This window comes from Asterias amurensis, chromosome 22, assembly GCF_032118995.1.
Source record: "Asterias amurensis chromosome 22, ASM3211899v1".
NCBI lineage: Eukaryota > Metazoa > Echinodermata > Asteroidea > Forcipulatida > Asteriidae > Asterias > Asterias amurensis.
Genome location: NC_092669.1, coordinates 9,439,972 through 9,461,726, shown reverse-complemented (window position 1 = coordinate 9,461,726; position 21,755 = coordinate 9,439,972). Strand labels below are relative to the sequence as shown.

At 38.7% G+C, this 21,755-nt stretch overlaps 1 protein-coding gene across 1 annotated transcript; it reads left to right on the top strand.

Annotated features, from left to right (window-relative positions):
• Nucleotides 1-1,549: 1,549 nt before the first annotated feature.
• On the top strand, nt 1,550-21,147 carry LOC139954069 (uncharacterized). Its single transcript, XM_071953730.1, has 12 exons — nt 1,550-1,664; nt 6,374-6,481; nt 8,470-8,562; nt 9,336-9,563; nt 11,687-11,791; nt 12,747-12,836; nt 13,301-13,531; nt 16,618-16,674; nt 17,724-17,786; nt 18,151-18,213; nt 18,316-18,378; nt 19,057-21,147. The coding sequence occupies exons 1-12, from the start codon at nt 1,550-1,552 to the stop codon at nt 19,338-19,340; spliced, it is 1,500 nt and encodes a 499-aa protein (XP_071809831.1). The 3' UTR covers nt 19,341-21,147.
• Nucleotides 21,148-21,755: the final 608 nt, after the last annotated feature.

Here is a 21,755-nt window from a genome sequence, read left to right as displayed (position 1 = left end):
AAATTGACCGAAAGTTCTATGCCATTTGCATTGACACTTCCAAGAGTAAGATTACTTTAGTGTTTTTGCACACATTTAAAAAATATATATGAAAAATTAGCACTTTAGCGTTTAGCATTTTCACCACAAATATAAATTGATATTGCAAATCAACCGTCTGCATGATGAGTCTACTATTTGCTATCTACGTAAGCCCATTAGTGCAATCTGTATTTATATTTTCAATGCATGCATTATTATTTTCAATACATGTATTTATGTTTTCAATGCAGTTATTTATTTTTTCAATGCAGTTATTTATATTTTCAAAACAGCTAATTATATTTTCAAGAGCAGTTAATTATTTTTTTATGGTCTCTACGAAACCAAGGTTTGGTCACAGGCCTTAGTATTACATCGAATACAGACCTGTAGTTCAGTGACCCTTGAGTGACCACGTTTCGTGTATTGAAAATATAAATACATATACTGAAAACCATAGAGCTATATAATAAGACCTAGAGGGCGCACTCGGCTGTATGCTGTGCCGACAAGGACGTCGCGTCGACATTTGGAAACCGGGCATAAAACTCAATCGCATGTGTTTTGCCCGTATCTGTTGTGCATGTAAACCATTGATTGAACCTAGGAAAGCCACTAATTTTTCTGAAAACATAAATAAATGTATTGGAAATATAAACACATGTATTGAAAATATAAATACTTGTATTGGAAATATAAATACTTGTATTGAAAATATAAATACTTGTATTGAAAATATAAATACTTGTATTGAAAATATAAATACTTGTATTGAAAATATAAATACTTGTATTGAAAATATAAATACTTGTATTGAAAATATAAATACTTGTATTGAAAATATAAATACTTGTATTGAAAATATAAATACTTGTATTGAAAATATAAATACTTGTGTTGAAAATATAAATACTTGTATTTAAAATATAAATACATGTATCGAAATTTAAATAGCTGCATCGAAAATATAAATAGCTGTACTGAAAATATAAAATAGCTGCACTGAAAATATAAATGCATGCACTTGCCAAATAAATAAATGTAAAAGCGAAAATGTTACTACAAATAGACTGCGCGTCGTGCGGCCTTTGTCAAACGGGGTCACTATAAAGAGTCACTGAACTACCAGGTCTGTATTCGATGCAATTCTAAGGCCTGTGACCCAACCTGGTTTCGTAAAGTCCATAAAAATAAAATTAGCTGCTCGTGAAAATATAATTAGCTGCTCTTGAAAATATAAATAAAGATGGCACTAATGGGCTTTCGTAGTAATCCCTACAAAAAAATTAATAAGATGACTCGGCGTGATTTTAAATACCACAATTTGCATTCTCAATTAATTAACCCTGGAAAAAAGCATTATAGGTTGACAGATATACCAAAGCTTTTTTTTGAGCTTCCTGCACGTCATTTATACACTGAGTTTCTATGGCAATGGTGTACTGTGCGCGAATTATACCAAACAGTGAGTAGTGTAGACTTAGTTCATGTTTGCGTGGCCGATAATTTTCTTGCGGTCTCTCTGAAAATGGCATCGACTCGAACCCAGTTTGGTCGTTTTCTTTGGAGTATAGGGAAGATTTTTGCGACACTCTTGGTGTTTGAGGTGTACAGCCTTCAACATGTGGACGCCGAACTAACTGGTGAGTCAGGACATTATTTATAAAGTTATCAAATAAACAAAACTAGACATTAAAGGAACACGTTGCCTTGGATCGGTCGAGTTGGTCTTTGAAAAGCGTCCTGTAACCGTTTGTTATAAAATCGACATGGTTAGAAAGATGTTGTAAAAGTATAATACAATGATCTACACAAATATGCCTCGAAATTCCGTGGTTTTCGTTTTACCTCGTCGACTAACACGGTCGGCCATTTATGGGAGTCAAAAATTTGACTCCCATAAATGGCCGACCGTGTTAGTTTGCGACGTAAAATGAAAACCGTGCAATTTTGAGTGATACTTGTGTGGATCATTATATCCTACTTTTAAAACATCTTTCCCCATATGCATTTCATAACAAACGGTTTCAAACGCTGTTCATAGACCAACTCGTCCGATCCAAGGCAACGTGTTCCTTTAAGTTTGTGAACAAACACAGAGCTGTTCCATGTCGTGTTGATCCGAAAGTGCTTTAAGACACTGTACACTATTGGTAATTGTCAAAGGCCAGTCTTCTCAGTTAGTGTGTCTCAACTTCTACACAAAATAAAAACCTGTGAAAATTTGAGCTCAATCGGTCGTCAAAGTTGCGAGATAATAATGAAAGAAAAAGCACCCTTGTCACGAAGTTGTGTGTTTTCATATGCTTGATTTCGAGACCTCATTTTCGTGATCTCGAAAACCACTTCACTTCAGAGGGAGCCATTTCTCACAATGTTTTATACTATCAACCTCTCCCCATTACTCGTTACCAAGCAAGGTTATATGCTAATAATTATTTTGAGTAATTACCAATAGTGTCCACTGCCTTTAATGCTTCACAATAAATCACCACAACATGTAGATCAATGTCACTCTACTTGCCTCTTAATAATTCTAGATGTTATTTTCACTTTGCTGCACACACTTCCTCGCGTGAAAAACGTGAAAAAACGTGTAATTATCACCTTTTTCAAGCTCTCAAGGATCTTCATGATAATTCGCTTCTGTAGTTTTAGACAATATCGAAGTCTTATATAGCGCACGTATCTACCAACAAGGTACTCAATGCGCTGAGTAGATACAAACTTTTAGAAAGATAGTTTGGTGATAAATTCTGAGACCCAATTATATAGCACTCTATTAGGGTTTACAAGGTCATACGGGCCATACAGCAGTCACAGCCAGGAACACCGGGGCGAACCCCTTCTCTTTCCCATCTGAAGCACGAAGCAATGGTTAAGTGTCTTACTTAAAGGCAGTGGACACTATTGGTAATTACTCAAAATATTTATTAGCATAAAACCTTTCTTGGTGACGAGTAATGGGGAGAGGTTGATGGTATAAAACATTGTGAGAAACGGCTCCCTCTGAAGTGCCATAGTTTTCGAGAAAGAAGTAATTTTCCACGAATTTGATTTCGAGACCTCAGATTTAGAACTTGAAATCAACCATCTAAACGCACGAAACTTCGTGTGACAAGGGTGTTTTTTTCTTTCATTATTATCTCCGACGACCGATTGAGCACAAACTTTCACAGGTTTGTTATTTTATGCATATGTTGAGATACACCAACTGTGAAGGCTAGTCTTTGACAATGTCAGAGTCTTTAAGGACACAAGTGTCACACGGCTTGGGATTCAACCCACACTCTGCTGATCAGGAACACCAGAGTTTTAAAGCAAGACACATTACCATTGCTTCGTCCTTCGGATGGGAAGTAAAACCGTTGGTTCCGTGGCTTGTGTAACGCACGTAAAAGAACCAAGTGCACTTATCGAAAAAGCGAAGGGTTTCGCCCCGGTGTTCCTGGTTTGACAGGCAGCATATTGCGCCACAGCACCACGTGAAACATAACATGGGGCTAAGGATAATGTGTCGTAATTCAAACTTCGTCCCACTCACCTTGCAGTAAATACATTGCGCTATATATGTATCCTTTTGAAAAAGGCGCGTTATAAATACGGTTATTATTACCTTTTGTGTTAAAGCATGCTCTATGAAGTTGGGCCAAGAACAAATGCTCACTCTGAGTTCAAATCTTTCTGATTGCTCATTAATAAATCCAATGAAGCATAGCTACCTTTAAAAGAAAATTCATGATGAGCTGGTAGTCCATTAATTGTATTTTGGCCGCATGCTGTTTGCTTTCCTTGACGGCAAACATCTAACGCCCAGAGTCGCTTGCGTTTAAATTGGATTTTAATGAGTGCTCGAAAAGGGATGTTTTTCTTACAGTAAGCCTTCAACTACACAGTCATGAGATTGTCGTTGAGTGAAATTATCAATGCTTCACACCCGATTGTCGATGTTGTTTGCAAAATATGTAGACATGTATGGTAGACTAAAAAATTACAAACAAAGAAACAAAATAAATGGGGACAACATTCTGTTTTTTTTTCGTTTTTTTTTCGTCCCAGAAGTGACACTTAAAGGCAGTAGACACTATTGGTAATTACTCAAAATAATTATTAGCATAAAACCTTACTTGGTAACGAGTATTGGGGAGAGGTTGGTAGTATAAAACATTGTGAGAAACGACTCCCTCTGAAGTGGAGTAGTTTTTGAGAAAGAAGTAAGTTTCCCATATTTGATTTCGAGACCTCAAGTTTAGAACTTGAGGTCTCGAAATCAACCATCTAAACGCACACAACTTTGTGTGACAAGCGTGTTTTTTCTTTCATTATTATCTCGCAACTTCGACTACCAATTGAGCTCAATTTTTCACAGGTTTGTTAATTCATGCATATGTTGACATACACCAAGTGAGAAGACTGGTCTTGCTTTCTTTAATGGAGCACAATGGTTTATTGTTTACGTATTTGGAATCATAGATATTATTGTTTCAGGATATCGAGATAAAAAACAAAAGCGGTCAAAGGTCAGCGTAGACGCTTTACCAGGCGTTACAATTGCCAATTACCGGATATTGCTTCGCAGTGTTGCAAGCAGAAAGTGTTCTACTAATGCGAGGCGTAAGGATCAAGCCGTCGATTTCACAAAGAGTTAGGACTCGTCTTATCTCGAGTTAGGACGAGTAACTCTTCCTAACTTAGGATTAATATTAATGTCTGCATGCTACAATGCAGTGTTGGGACTCGTTCTAAGTCCTAAGATTAGTCTTAAGTTAGGAAGAGTTTTGTGAAATCGACGGCTGTCTACATACTATCCATCTCAAACGCGTGTGTATGAACAACTGGCATAAATACACGAGAGAAAAAAATATATATGTATATATATCGGGTGACCAATGAAAATTCCGGTTACATGCCCGAACGTTACCATACGTCCACTTGAAGTTTCCGTGTCCCTTACGTTTATGTTATGGTGCATTACCTAGTGAGACGACAATTATTTTAGCATGTACACCACCTTTACGCGACTCTCCTGAAAACATTGCGGTGTGATTTTAACTTGTTTTCTCAAAATCATGAAGCCAAAGTTTCCACAGGTAGATCCCACCACAGACAATCCATCTTCAATCACAGTGACTTGGGATTCATGTCATGGCCCGAACACCTCTTTGTTGTCATTTATAGCTCTCGATAATATCATATTATTAGATTGCTCTCCAACTTTTTGCCCGTAGGTCTATGTCATTCTTCTGATAAAAAAATAAACATATATTTATATATTATTTTATAACGAATTTCTTTCACAATTAGTAGCACTATCCGCCAATAAAAATACTGCATCCTAGAGCTGCTAAGCAGAAAATATGGCTCATAAGGTTTCTGCTTCAAATGCACCATGATATCATTTACAGTATATAAAATGATATTATATTTTGGCTGGTAACCCTATGCTGGCCAGCATAATTTTGTTGTACTTAGTTACATTTTGTTTAAAGGAACACTGCCTTGGATCGGACGAGTTGGTCAAAACAAAAGCGTTTGTAACCGTTTTTTATAAAATGCATATGGTTGGAAAGATGTTTTAAAAGTAGAATACAGTGATCCACACAAGTTTGCCTCGAAATTGCGTGGTTTTCTTTCTACTGTGCGAACTAACATGGTCGGCCATTTATGGGAGTCAAAATTTTGACCCCCATAAATGGCCGACGTGTTAGTCGACAAGGTAAAAGGAAAACCACGCAATTTTGAGGCATGTTTGTGTGGATCATTGTATTCTACTTTTACAACATATTTCTACCCATATGCATTTTATAAAAAACGGTTACAAACGCTTTTCAAAGACCAACTCGACCGATCCAAGGCAACGTGTTCCTTTAAAGACACCTGACACTGTTTGTGTTTGTCAAAGACCAGTATTTTCACTTGGTGTATCTCAACATAATTATGCACAAAATAACAAACTTCTGAAAATTTGAACTCAATTGGTCGTCGAAGTTGCGAGAGAACAATGGAAGAAAAAACAAATTGTGTGGTTCCAGATGCTTGAATTCGAGACCTCAGCTGAGGTCTCGAATTTAGATCAAATATTTTAGTGGGAAATTACTTCTTTTTCAAAAACTATATTACTTCAGAGGGAGCCGTTTATCACAGGGTTTTATACTACCAACAGCTCTCCATTGATCGTTACCAAGTAAGTTTTTATGCTAATAATTAGTTTGAGTAATTATCAATAGTGTCCAGTGCCTTGAGTCAGTCTTGGGGTTAACTTAATTAATACAATTACTAATCTGTTCCCCTTTCTTTTGATTGAACACATAAAATAAACGTGTGTGTGCAATTTGTTTACCTCCATCTGTAGTTCTTTCCGTCAAAGGAAAGTCAGCATCACAAAGCAAAACTTACTTATACGACGACTTAAGAGCAGACAAGGCTGTGGATGGCAGCACAACTACTTACTTCAGATCCGGTAAGCTTAACAATCATTCGTGGGAGTATCCCCCCCTTTATAAATGTGGCCTAGCGGGTAAGAGCACGAACTCAAGCTCTGGTGTTTGTGTTCAGCAGAGTGTGGGTTCGAATCCCAGTCATGATACATGTGTCCCTGAGCAAGACACTACTATAATTGCTTCTCTCCGTCCAGGGATAAATGGGTACCTGTGAGGGCAGATATGGTTGTTGTAATTGATTTAGCTTAGTGCTGAGGGCAGATATGGTTGTTGTAATTGATTTAGCTTAGTGCGCCACATTTTGCCACCACATGCTGTATATTCCCCAAGGAGCTGAAACGCGGATTGATTCGATATTCTTGTGCAAAACCGAGACGGTTTTTGTTGATGTTTTGTCAGCAAATAAACACTGTAATCAGCGGAAACTTTTAAAAGTGACTTTATTATATCTTTCGTCATAATGTTGTCTACAAATCACCCGTGGCACAACATTCAGCCAACCTAACCAGGAACACCAGTTCGAACCCCTTCTCAATACGATAAATGAACTGGGTTTGTTTACGTGAATTTAACAAAAGTAACACGGAACCAACGGCTTTACGTCCCATCCGAATGAAGCGGCAGTAATGGTTAAGTGTCTTGAATTTGATTTCGAGACCTCAGAATTTAAGCATCTGAAAGCACACAACTTTGTGTGACAATGGTTTTTTTCCCATTATTATCTCACAACTTCGACGACCAATTGAGCTGAAATGTTCACAGGTTTGTTATTTTGTGCATATTATGTTAAGAAACACCAAGTGAGAAGACTGGGCTATGACAATGGACCCTTCCCATGAAATATGCTGATTACATTCACGCATGCGTACGGACCCTGTTGGTTGGCAAACACCATAGAGTTGTGCACTAAGCAGACGCGCAATCGCGTCTGCGTCACGCACCCATTAGCCGTGTGCAATTTATATATTTCATGGGAAGGGTCTATTACCGAAGGTGTCCAGCGTAATTAACATTTGCTACTACATCCACTCCGTTTGCACACAGTTTAAAGTCACCTGGAAATATAATTTATTCTTCCTCAAACAGTAAAGTATATGTTTCTAATCAATAACATAATTTTCTGAGTAATTGTTTTTAACGATTTATATGTTTAAAAAAATAAATAAAGTTGTGTGGGGGATGACCCCGCCTACCCCCTTTGTGACGTCAATCGAGGAAGACTTTGCCTCGATCTAACATCGAACACACTTACCTGCAAGTACATTCAAGTCCTAGTTGTGAGTTTTACGTTTCGAAAAGGGTTTTTTCTTGCATTTTTCCGGCAATGTCGACCAGGTGGATGCAGCAAAACAACTAAAGATCGGGTCAGTTTGCAAAGCGGTCCGGTCCGACTTCTTTTCCAGCGCTTTGCAGCAAACACTTCGACCCTCGAGAATCCGGAATACACTACACGTTATGACATGAAGAAAAAAGTTCTTTTCTAAAACATGACGTCATCCTAACAATTTTTCCAGCTAGTGGGGAAGTCGAAGAAGGTACCTCAAAGACGTAACGAACCTAAAGGAGCATTTGCCTAACGTGAAAACAAATCAGGTATTGTTTCAACTTTGATGGCATGTTTTTAGCTTGCGCCAAGCGTCACTATCTTGTGCTGGCACTGCATGCGATACATCGAGCCTCGATCGACGTCACGAACAGCGCCCTCTCGGGTCGGGCTTATTTTCAAATTTGTAAATAACATGGAAACTAATTGATCAAAACCTTAGTTAATTGATTTTTCATATTCCACTCATCAAAACACATATTTTAGTGACAAAAGCTTTATTTTGACAAAATACCACTTCCAGGTGACTTTAAGCCCGTTCGGCTATACTTGTCGGAACGTAGCGAGATTGAGTTCGGTGTGATGGGTGGGGGGGGGGGGGGGGTATTACCAGATTTCAAGCAGTACTTACTGTGTTAATCAAGACCAAATTCTGGGTTTTGTTTTTGGCTTTTTATACTACAGGGGCGTCAGACCCACATCCTTGGTGGAGAGTAGATTTTGATACAAACTACGATCTGGGTAGCATCACAGTTACATTAAGAGCAGGCTGTTGTGGTGACTATAATTCGTTGTATCATAGAAACCTGACGTGGGCATCATCAATGCATTGTTATTGTAATACATGTTTCCATGGTGTCTGTATTAGGGTTAAAAACTGCTGAGAGCAAACAGGACAAACTCTTGCTATGACCAAATCAAGCTGAAATTTACAGGAGGGTCTTACTTTGGTAAAGACTGTATAGTAAGCACCCAGCGAAATTACTTCATCTGAAATAACCCCATTAGTCAGAAGTCTATGAAGATATGAAATTTTTTATTTTCAAAACCCCATAACATCCAGGTGACTTTTGGAGATTAAAATATATCGTTGGTGTACCATAGGGAGTGCTGCGGTCAGAGATGCGGTGTTTGTACCCGCTGTCACCTCGCTAAAATGTGAATGATTTGATGCAGTTTTGCAGTACCGTAAAATTTTTCAAAACCTGCTCTCAGTCGTAAACTTGACCCCACAAAATGGCGTGTCGTGTTAGTTCACGACGTAAAGGGAAAACCATATCGAGGCATATTTGTGTTGATCATTATATTCTACTTTATAAACATCTTTCTAACCATGCAGTTTATAACCAACGGTTTGATAGACCAACTCGCCCGATCCAAGGCAACGTGTCCCTTTAAAGTTTGTTAACCTAAAAAGTCAGGGTGGCAAACGGGAAGGGAGTGGGGGGGGGGGGTGAGCACGGATACTAAAATATGAGAGCACGCCAACCCCCGTGCGCCCTACAGAATGTAGACCTACAGAATGTAACAACCATTTTGCCCTGTTTTAGGAGATGATTTCATCGGAGCAGTAGCACGAGCAGGGTTAAGTCCGAATGTCACTGACAACCAACAGTGTGGCTTGCCCGCTACTGTGGAACAATCCCAACCTGGTGCCGTGATTACATTCATCTGTGACCCATCAATGACAGCCAAGTACGTCAGCTTGGATATTGCAAATGGTTACAGGGTTGACCTACACATCGCTGAGGTGACAGTTCAGCTCACAACAGGTCCAGGTACCACACCAACTTCCATTACTTTTCACTTTAATTCAATCCAATCCCTTTTTATGTTACTACCATGGATGAATTTGTTTCCAATCAACAAAACTGTGTACATCTTGTCGAAGGGTCAAAGCTCATTTCACATTTGCGCTCGATTTCACAGAGAAGACCGACCATGTAGCTGCAAATCAACCCCTTGTCACAATTGTATAAATCCTGTTGGCACTTCAGACTTATCTGATACTTATCTGATATTTGGGTACTTTTGTAACACAACATGTACATTAAACCTGCACCGTTTGAAGATAGTAGAAAGCTTCCCAGTAACAAGCAATATGCAACAAATGAGAAATTTGTTGGTTTGCTGTTTTTATCAAGGAAGAAATTTCATGGTAAGCAATTTTTTGTGCTTAGCATCTCTATGAAATTGGGCCTTGCATACATCTCAATCAACGCATACAGCGCGTATAACGAGTATTTGCGGCAAGGATGGAGTGCGTTTTTGGCGACCCCAACCATTAACATGTTTTAGCTGTGGTCATCGGTCGAGCGATTTCGCGTGTTCTATTGAACTGCGGTGATGATGCGGTTCAGACCAAACGGTAACCGACTTGTTGAGTCGGTTGGGCTTGGATGGGGTCGCCAAAACGCACTCCTATGCAAGGAATTAATTAGCTTTTTCAAACGCCCCCATGTGTCCAATTAATGTCAGTTGAATCCAGTCTTATCTCGAGTTAGGACCAGTTACTCGTCCTAATTTAGGACTATCCATGCAATTTGTATATCTCCTAGGACAAGTCCTATAAAGTTAGGACTAGTCCTAACTCTTTGTGAAATCGACCCCTGGAAAAGTAGTATGGTCCCCCGTCTTTTATCCGCAAGGATAAAGACAGCTTGTACTTGCTTTTCAGAACCAGTGATTTCATTGGATACAAGGATTTCATTGGATAAATGTGCAGTGACGAGAGCTTTCCATAGCTGTTTGATTGGTCGGGGTGATGTGGTTGCAGCTGATAAACATACCACTTCGGACCAATCAAAACAAAGATGGACAACTTTACTTTCAGTCGTCTGTCTGCTGCTTGCAGTGTCAATGTGTACCAGAGTCTGCACGTGTATTATGTATGGTACATAATACATGCTCTTTTAATTTAAAAGAGTGAAAAAACACTCTTTGAAGAGCCATTTTGAGGGACATGTTCTTCCACTCTTTTAGATTGAAGTTTGCATCTTTTTGAGTGATGTTTCACTCTGCCATGGAGTGAAACCCCTCTAAAAGAGTAGAATTACCACCACTCTTTTTAAAGAGGTAAATGAGGGACAGTTCGAAATGTAAAGTGTGGTGTTTTTCAATCTTTTACATTCAGAGAGTGTAGTCTACAACGTAATAGTGTTGGTGTAGATTTTGACTGCGTATCTCTATGTTAAATGAATGTAGGTGAAATATGAACGAGATTGGCCTACGCTGGAGGCCATTCTCTGGCGTTATTCACGAGCCTCGAAGTGTGACGTCAGATGTTCAGGCTACTGGAAAAGTAACTTAACACAGCACGATATGATACTAATATTTTGTTTTTCTTGAAAGTCTGATTGTTGTAATCTGGTGTATGTTTCATATCGGGCTACAGTTTTTTTGGTAAACTGTTTGTATTGTATATGTGTTTTTATGCCGAATAAATAATAATATAGGTTTTCTCGGTCAAATTCGGCAAATGAGCAGTCAATTTAATTTTCATGCGTTCGAATTTAAGCTGTTTTGCCTCTCCAGTTGGTACTGCGTTTCAAATTCAGAATTCGGCCGTTCAATTTCGTTTTGGGTCGAGTCAAATTCCTTTAGCCCTCTGTTCAATTTAGCGTAGCGTCATTCTTTTTCGTGACACACACGCCTCAAGAAGCGTCTACGAATTTGAATGCTGCTCTGATGAATTGTTAAATTAAATGATTATTTTGTTAATTCGAATGACGCAACATTACATTTGACTAATCCCAAAACGAAATCGAATGTCCCTTTTGAGTAGCATTCGATTTTGCGCGAAATAGAATAGTTTGGCTGCTCATTTTCCAAAATTGACCGAGAAAACATATAATAACAATAGGTCAGCATTTTAAAATTGAATCTTTTTGTTTTCTTGCAGATTTACCTCTGATTGGATACCCAACTTCACAACACGCAACTCGTGGTGATCATTTACTTGCTTCCTCAGCAATTGACGGACAGATTAACATTTGGAGTGAAACAAGTATGCCCTTGCTATTTGTATTGTTTTAACACACCGCACACATCCGTATCATATGGGCCCAATTTCATGGCTCTACTTACCGTAAGCACGGAATCGGCGCTTACGGAAGCAGGGAATTTTGTGCTTACGGCAAGCGTATTTCACGGGTAAGCGGCGAACTAGGCATTCTACGCTTACAAGGCTAGCACAGAAGTTCGGCGCTTGCACGTAAGCGGGGAATCGTGATCGTAAGCGCAGAATTCGGCGGTAAGCAGAGCCATGAAACTGGGCCCCGATTGATGCCTTTATTGTACCCTGTGTCCAATTTTATAGCGCTGCTTATTAACGCTATTAAGCAAATTTTCGTTTTTGTTTTGTTTACTGTAGCAGTCGAGCAAATTGGTGAGGTGTAAGCTGAGGTGGAAGTGTCTTGGCCAAACGGTTAAGAGCACCAAGTTTAAACTCTGGTGTTTCTGATCAGCAGAGTGTGGGTTCGAATCCCCAGCCGTTACACGTGTGTCCTTAAGCAAGACACTTCACCATTGCTTCGTCCTTCAGATGGGACGTAACGCCATTGGTCCCATGTGTTGTGTAACGCATGTAAAAGAACCCAGTGCGCTTATCGAAAAGAGAAGGGGTTCGCCCCGGTGTTCCTGGCTGTGGCTGCTGTATGCGCCGTAGCACCTTGTAAACCCTTATAAGGTGCTTATTAGGGTCTCAAAATTCATCATTGCAATATTATCTTACTGAATGTTTGTATGTACTCAGCGCCATGAGTACCTTGTAACCAACGATGAGACCACCAACCTCGACCTGCCTCGAGTGGATGGTCGAATAGTCGACTAGACTGGTCCAACCATCCAAGAAGAGGGATATAGTGTACACATTTTAGTTGTACAAAAAAAAAATAACCCAGGAGAGCTGATGGTGTGAAACGATATTCCTTTTAAAACAGTCCTACCTGTTCTTCTTGCAGAGAGTCAAATTAATCCCTGGTGGCGATTGGACTTAGGTGACGAACACCTCATTGGCAGAGTCAACGTTACGCCAAGAGCAGACTGCTGTGGTAAATGGAAGTATATCATGTAGAGTTTCACAACAACCATTAAATACAACTTTGCATTGTCGTCCCAAAGAAATCTGTCTGACACAGATTCTGTATAAGGGAAATTAAGATTGGCTGAGCATGATTCAACAGAGGGCGCTATCTATCAGAAGAAGTTGGTACACAGTTTGCCAACTTGGGGACAAAATCTCCGGCGGGACAGAATCTCGTGTCACACCAGTTTTAGGTTTGAACATGGTTGAGTAGTCAACTGATCTGACAGCGTTCGAGACATCTAGATCTCACACCCTAACAGCGGTGGGCAGTCGAGTCTGGCGATCCTGCAGTAAATGATCTCAGGATCTCAACAAGCTGGATATAACACTTCCAGGATTCCGTAGGTCTACAGGGAACCGTGACAGAAGTTACTGCAAAGCATCTTTGCAAACAAAACCTCAAACAAATATCTTTGATTTGTCAAACAGGAAACCGTTTCATTGGTGTGACTGTTCGTGCAGGAGTCAATTTGACCCATACTAAGAATCAACAATGTGGCTCACCGGCAACTGCGGAACAGTCTGTTGAAGGCGTCATGGTTGGTTTTAAGTGCGATCCACCAGCAAAAGCCAGGTATGTCAGCTTGGATATCAATGATCGGGGGAAGCTAGACATCGCTGAGGTGACGGTGGAAGAGTACAGCGCTGACGTTGGGAACTGTAAGTTGCAAACTTGTGTAGACATTATATGCATTGTCGTATTAAAGACACTGGACACTATTGGAAATTGCCGAAGACCAGTCTTCTCACTTTGTGCATCTCAACATATGCATAAAATAACAAACCTGTGAAAATTTGAGCTCAATTGTGGTCGTCGAAGTTGCGAGATAATAATGAAAGAAAAAACACCCTTGTCACACGAAGTTGTGTGCCTTTATTTCGAGACCTCTAGTTCTAAATCTGAGGTCTTGAAATCAAATTCGTGGAAATCTACATCTTACTCGAAAACTAAATTACTTCAGAGAGAGCCGTTTCTCACAATGTTTTATACTACCAACGGCTCCCCTTTACTCATTACCAAGAAAAGGTTTTGTGCTATAATCGTTTTGAGTAATTACCAATATTGTCCATCCAAACATGAGTAAACATGTATCCTCTTATAATTTGTAATGCACCTCCATGTTCAGATTGTCCCGTACTGCATCGACAACGCATGCCTACATCTTAGCAAGGTTTCAAACCAAGCTGCCTCACTCAATTCAGATGTCCTCAAAAGTAAAAATAGATCCGTCTATAACAATACTGTCAAAATTTAGCAAATAGCATCAATTTTTTATTTAATTTTCTTTAAAAGCACTGGACACCTTTAGTGATTATCAAAGACCAGTCTTCTCATTTGGTGTATCTTATGCATAAAATAACAAGGCTGTTAACAGTTGAACTCAATAGACCGATTGCACTACCAATGTTTACATGTGATCACGATAGTGGGTATAAAAAACACAGCTACACAGTAAAGACATGGGAAGACTCGTACCGATGGACCATTATTGGCTGTATTTTCAATTAATAACACTTTTAACTAAAAACGGAGCCCTTTTTATAAAGTTGAATATTATGACATCGATTTAATATAAACCACAAGGGAAACTGACTGGGTAAATTTGTAAATGATTTTTGGGGTTGAACAAAGAATTGACTAGACTGGGATTCGAACCAACGACCCCCGGATTAACGTGCCGGATTAACGTGCCGAATGACATTGATTTAAATCACATTTTCTGTTCGATGTTCCCAGTATTCTACTACAAAAGAGGTTTCTTTTGAGAGTATGGTTAGACTATCGTAAATAATTACTGAGGTTCGAGCGAGCTCACGCGCCGTGGATATTGCGTTGTGCACGGCGTGAAGTTGGGCTGTGATAAGGGAGATTGCGAAGTTGTCCAAATCATAGCCGACAGTTACCCCTTCTCATCAAATATTTTATAAAGGGATTTGATCTTCTTAAAGAGATTTTTATTGAAAATATTGGCAGCAAAATCATGCAAAAATGAGGGCAATGTAAAACCACAGTTTCTGTGCACAAACACATGACATCGTGTGAATATTCTCTTAAAATTTCCTATTTTGTGGAACCGTGTTTACCAATACTGGCATTGTTCAGCCACCGGTAAGGTCTCATGTTACAAACTCCGGAATATCCTTCAGTGATTTCGAAAATTTAATCATTTTTTATCCAAAAACTGCAACAGTAATCGTGTCTTTTTAACGCATGTTTATATGCAGTGGGAGACTTTTTTAAAGCTCTGCCACTAGAGGGCAGCAGACCTACCAGGTAAGGGTGCACAACTCCTATAGCAAACAATGGTAAATGCTAAAAATTCAAAAATACTCAAAAAATATTTAGAAGTCTCTCAGCCTCTTGAAAATTAAATCAGATACATTGTCATACAACTAAACTTCAGATTTCTTCTCAATTTTAGGTAGGTCAGCATTTTGGAATTTTTGCTAATTACCCTAGAAGAAACACTCCCCAAAACTCATGCACACCGCTTGTTATCCTTAATTGGGGAACTCGTGTCCAGTACGTCCTGTTCCAGAACAGTTTGGTTTATGCTGGCAATGTGTTATGAAAAACAAAAATACAGTTTGGCTAAATCTAAAATACAAAATCAAAAACACGCAAAACACAAGGTATTTGCTGTCAGTGACCGTCACTCATGCTTCTTCTATTCCTAAGTTGTTGACATTACCTGGTGAAGAGCGCCCTCTCTTGGTGATTGGCAGATAGTCTAAAGTTTCCCATACCCACTATAGGTCACGTGACGCTCGGAGCGCAATCGGTCTACTGGTCGTCCAAGTTGTGTGCTTTCAGATTCGAGACCTCAATTCAAATATTTTACTGAGAAATTACTTTCTCAAATACTATATATTTTATAGTTTTATAGTTACTTTAGAGGGAGCCGTTTCTAAAAATGTTTTATGCTGTTATTTTACTTACAGCCATTGGACCCTTTCGGTACAGAAAAAAAATAAAAGTTCACAGATTTACAAATAACTTACAGGGTTTACAGAAGGTAGTGGTGAAAGACATCTCTTGAAATACTAGTCCATGACATGCTTTACTTTTTGATAAAACAGTAAAACGATATCAATTCTCGATAGTGAGAATTACGGATTTATTTTAAACACATGTCATGACACGGCGAAACGTACGGATACAAGGATGGGTTTTCCCGTTATTTTCTCCCGACTCCGATGACCGATTGAGCCTAAATTTCCACAGGTTTGTTATTTTATATAGAAGTTGTGATACACGAAATGTGGGCCTTGGAAAATACTGTTTACCGAAAGGGTCCAACGGCTTTAAAAGGAAACTAGACTAACGGAAGACGGAAATGAAACTCATGTTTGGAAACTAAATTATAGTTTCAACTAATTTCAATAGAAAGGTTTCTTACCTCAGTAAATCAATGAGCATAAGAAATAAATACATGTGGTGCGACCAAGGAGTCATCTGCGCCAGTTCAATGGTCGGAGAGTGTTTTTTATGGGGGCGGGTTGGGGGGGGGGGGGGGGCTAAACAACAAAGGTCGTAGTGGGATCAAGCTACTGAAATGGCTCCACAACAATAAAGCCCTACATTGCTCGTTACAAAGTAAGTTTTATGTTAGCAATTGTAATTAGTAAGTACAATGTGTAATGACCATTAGTGTCCAGTGCCTTTACATCAATAACAAAAAGGTTTTTGTAGAAGTCGACATCAGTAATGTGACCATATTTATATAAGACTTTGTTTCTTTCAGCCTTAACAACGATTCCTGTCGATCCTACTACAGAGGAAAGAGAAACCACTACAAAAGGTGAGAGTAAGTTCAGCAAAAGATGAACTTATCACTATAGTTATTAGAACATTTCACAAAGTCGTTGATGTATGGCAATTGAAACCACCTCTGACATCACATGTAATAAAGTCTCTCTAAAAACGTCCGGATCCAGGTCCCATTGGTGCTGATCATGTCGGACCCGATATGACTTGGAATCTTTTACAAAATGACCCAGAAGAGACTCAAAATGACACAAACTCCGACTTATAATCCCATTCTTAAAGGCAGTGGACACTATTGGTAATTACTCAAAATAATTATTAGCATAAAACCTTATACTTGGTCACGAGTAATGGGGAGCTGTTGATGGTCCACACATTGTGAGAAACGGCTCCCTCTGAAGTAACATAGTTTTCGAGAAAGAAGTAATTTTCTCCGAATTTGATTTCGAGACCTCAGATTTAGAATTGGTCTCGGAATCAGCATCTGAAAGCACACAACTTTGGTGTGACAAGGGTATTATTTCTTTCATGATTATCTCGAAACGACCGATTGAGCTCAAATGTTTACAGGCTTGTTATTGTATGTTTTAAAGCCATTGGGCCCTTTCGGTACAGAAACAAAAAAAAAATCACAGATTTACAAATAACTTACAGGGTTTACAGAAGGTAGTGGTGAAAGACTTCTCTTGAAATATTATTCCATGAAATGCTTTAGTTTTTGAGAAAACAGTAAAACAATATCAATTCTCGATGTCGAGAGTTACGGATTTATTTTAAACACATGTCATGACACGGCGAAACGTGCGGATACAAGGGTGGGTTTTCCCGTTATTTTCTCCCGACTCCGATGACCGATTGCGCCTAAATTTTCACAGGTTTTTTATTTGATATAGAAGTTGGGATACACTAAGTGTGGGCCTTGGACAATTCTGTTTATCGAAAGGGTCAAATGGCTTTAATGTTGAGATACACCAAGTGAGAAGACTGGTATTTGACAACCAACAGTGTCCACTTTCTGGGTCGTCCTGAACCAAAATGAAATCTCAGTAAGCTTGACTATATCATTGTATTGTTTTTTTTCAGCCGTAACAACAATTACCGGTACTGTAGGAGCTGTTACAGCAGAAGAACAAATTCCCACAAAAGGTAAGAGCTTAATCGGCACAAAAACCTCGTCACTAGTTTGAAAATAATGCACAGTTGTTGATTTTGTATTGTATTTGAAATATGTTTTCCATCTCTGACATCTCTTATATTATCTCTGCAGCAATATGTAATAAAATTACTCTAAAAAAAGTCCCGTTGGTGCTGGTCAATTTTGGGCTCAGTCTGACCCGAAATCTGTGTCAGAATGACCCTGAAGACGTCCACAATAATTCAGGTTTAAACTTCACAAAACACTTGTGAGTTATCAGCCTGAGCCGGAAATGGGTAGAGTCAGCCCCACCCCCTGTGAACCTGGTTGAAATCTCCACCAGTAATGGACGATTACAGTTTGGTTTCTTTTCAGCCGTTACAACAGTTACCGGTACTGTAGCAGTTACTACAGTGGAAGGAGATACTCCAACAAAAGGTGAGAGTAAACTCATCATGAGTTGCACTAAGGCCAATCACTAGTTGGAAGAAATGTTCAAACGACCAGATACATTCATTAATAATGTTCACTTTATTTCAGGCGTTACATCAGCCGTTCCAACTACTGCAGAAGTTACCGTAATTAGTCAAAGTCAAACAAAAGGTGAGGATATTGTATACGGTTTCCGTTTTCACCAATTTGATGATTTTTTCCCCAATTGTTGGATGATGTTTCAATTGGAAACTGGACCTTATGAATCAAATTTACTCTTTTAAAAAAGACAAAACAACAATCAAATAACCTTTATCAGTGACATTCAATAATTTGATCAAAATACACACTTAGCAATGATATTGATCTGGGCGAATTTGCCCGATTCTCCTCTAAATAAATAAGAACATAGGCCTACATTACATGGCATGGATAATTAGCTCGAGGTCAAACATTTAAACTCAGTCGTGTGAGGGCGCCCATATACTCTAAATCTGCCCCGGATGATGTCACCCATGTGGGGAAGATATGATGAAGGAGAATGCGTCAAAATAGGGTAAAAGAAGAAGTTTCCACAGTTCACCGTATCGGGGGGGGGGGGGGGGGGGGGGGGTCTCATGCCACACCATGTTTCTAGTCACAATAGTCCTTTGACCTGATTCTAGTTCAGGTTGACCTGGACACTGCTTGAAAAAAGGGGGAATGTTAACTCGATGTTGGGGTCAGTTTTACCGATTTGGGGCATTCTGACAGAGATTCAAGTATACTATGAGTCTTAAGGACCCGGAATCTTAAAACCGTCCAAGACTGAAACTTTGAAGGGTCACATCTGTAAACTTTGTTTTTCAGTCGTCGATTACCCCAAATCCAGGTCAGCAAACTTCAACCGCATATACAAAGGTAGCTCTATTGGGAACCCCGACCCTCTATCAACTGAAGTAGCTTGGAATCTCAAGAGGTGTGCCGCACGTTGCGTCGTACATGATCTGTGCTACATCTTTGACTTTGCACCGAGAACAGGCAGATGTCATCTCTACAAACTACTCGACAAGGTTATCCCAAAACATGACAGCGACTTTTACATCTATGAATTGGCGAAATGTCTCTCTGAGCTATCCATTTGTAAGAACTAACAGGGTGGTTTAATTTATCGGACAAAGCTTATTCAGTTTGGATAAACTAAGGTAACTAATTATTGTTACAGTTTAAGGGATGTGGAGGGGGCGCCTGTGACGCATTTTAACACACGTTATTGAGTTTAATTTGTTTGTGTCTTAAGCATAAACAAAATCGATGATCATAATAAAAACTAACATTTGCTTTTACTAGCCTTTTACTTAAATCCTTATAAATAAAAGTAAGCCTTAACTTGCTAGTAATTGGTCGAACAAGTAAGTAAATGCACTTGCTTGAGGGACTATTCTTATTGAGATGTAAATACAACCGACCTGTTACTATTGTCCTGTAGCATTTACTTGTAGATTTAAAAGATACTGGACCGAATAAAGGCCAGCATTAGCTAAAGGTCGAGAAGTAAAAGATCAGGCATGAGCACTTGCTCAAATCTCTATAAATAACCTTTTACTGGATTAAATACCATTTACTTGAACGGATTAGTAAGTGGTCAGAGAAAAGCACAATAGCGGGGTATTCAGGTGTATAACATTAGCGGGCATGGACTCATATATCAATTGCGATTAACTGAAATGCAGGCGGCAGTTTCCACTTTGTCAAGTTTTGATGGCGGTAGTGGCTGTGAAGAGGAAACTACGGTGGCTGGGGTGGATTTCACAAAGGTAGTCTTAACTTAGAACTAGTCCGAGGCAATGCTAAGAGATAGGACTAGTCCTGAGGTTTGAGACTAGAAGTATTTATAAAATTAAATGTGGACATTACAAAATATTGCGTTGTCCTCTGTGCTGTACAGTCACTCTGATTATTTGTATGAATGTGAAGGCCTCCAGCACTAGGTTTTATTTTTTTCGATGACAGGGAAGGGTCCCAACGACCATGTTTTGCGCTTGCATGCTGTGAGTTATTTATTTCATCTCTAACATTGTCCAGGCGTAGGCTTATTCGTAACGATATATAAAATCTAAATAAAAAAGGGGAAACAGTTTTTAAAGAACACAACAAGTCTTTTGGGGGGGGTTTTCACAGTATACATATTTCAGAAAGAGCTCATTTTTACCCCAGGTCAAAATTCCAGTTGAACCTAGTTAAACTAGGTTTAACTGGAACTAGTTCAAAACCAGTTGATAAACTAATTAAACACAGTTAAAACCAGTTGGTTTTATATGGAAAATGGACAGAAACCAACTGGTTTATAATTTCAACCTAGTTGAACACAGTTAAACCTAGTCCAAACCAGTTGGTTAATATGGAAAATGGACGAGTTTGGTCACTATCCAGTTGAACCAGTTGACACCAGTTTAACTAGGTTCAACTGGAATTTTGACCTGGGACATGATCAAACTATATAAATGTTCTACTAAAAATATATATATGAATGATTGCAGGTCTGATACTTTTTGGGAAGAAGGGGGAATTTTTTTTACATTTAAGGGGCCTTTGAATGGTGCATGGAGGCAATTCCCCTCTTTGTTCTCTCTTCTGTAAATATCATACCTGTGATCACTATTGTTGCATGTCTAATTCTAAAGTTTTTAATACAATTAGTGAGCGTTTTATTCATTGTCGTTTTAGATGTCATGCAAATAAAATAATGTGTAATCGGTTTTTCTTGTGACCCAGATGGCAGAAATATCTCAGATGGCCGATATAAACAAACAATACTGTAATAGTCCCTTAATATATAGGTGCAGACATTATGTACAAATATTGTGTATAATATATGGTAAAGTATTAACAAGTGTTGTTAACCAGTTGAACTGCATATTATTTTGTGTAATCTTATTCTCTTTTTGAATAATTTATTGATTAATGTTATTTTTCCGTCTAAAGTATACCATCATACTGTTCACATTGTTGTCTACCGCTGTGCACTGAGGAAGATGACTAAAAAGTACATAATGGAACCATATAACGCATCTTTGTTTGTCTGTAACTTGCAGTCTCAAACTTCAGCATTACAAATTAACTGATATCAGTCTGCCTTTACAAACTGCCTTAGGCCTATACTTGATTACATGGGAATATATTATTAGTTGAAAAAGGCAAACCTGATCGATTGAAAAGAATGCAAATGTCCCACACTTATTTTTTTTGTTAAGAAACTGGACACTTTTGGTAATATTGTCAAAGACCTGTTTTATCACTTGGTGCATCTCAACTTATGCACACAGTAAAAATCATATGAAAATTTGAACTCGATTAGTCGTCAAAGTTGCAAAATAATGAAAGAAAAACACACAATTGTCACACGAAGTTGTGTGCTTTCTGCTTGATTTCAGAACCTCAAAATCTAATTCTGAGCTATCAAAATGCGAGTCGTGTATTTTTAAAAGTGAAAGATTACTTACCAACTAAGTTTTTATGCTATAAACTATAATAGTAATTACCAATAGTGTCCAGTGCCTTTAATTAAG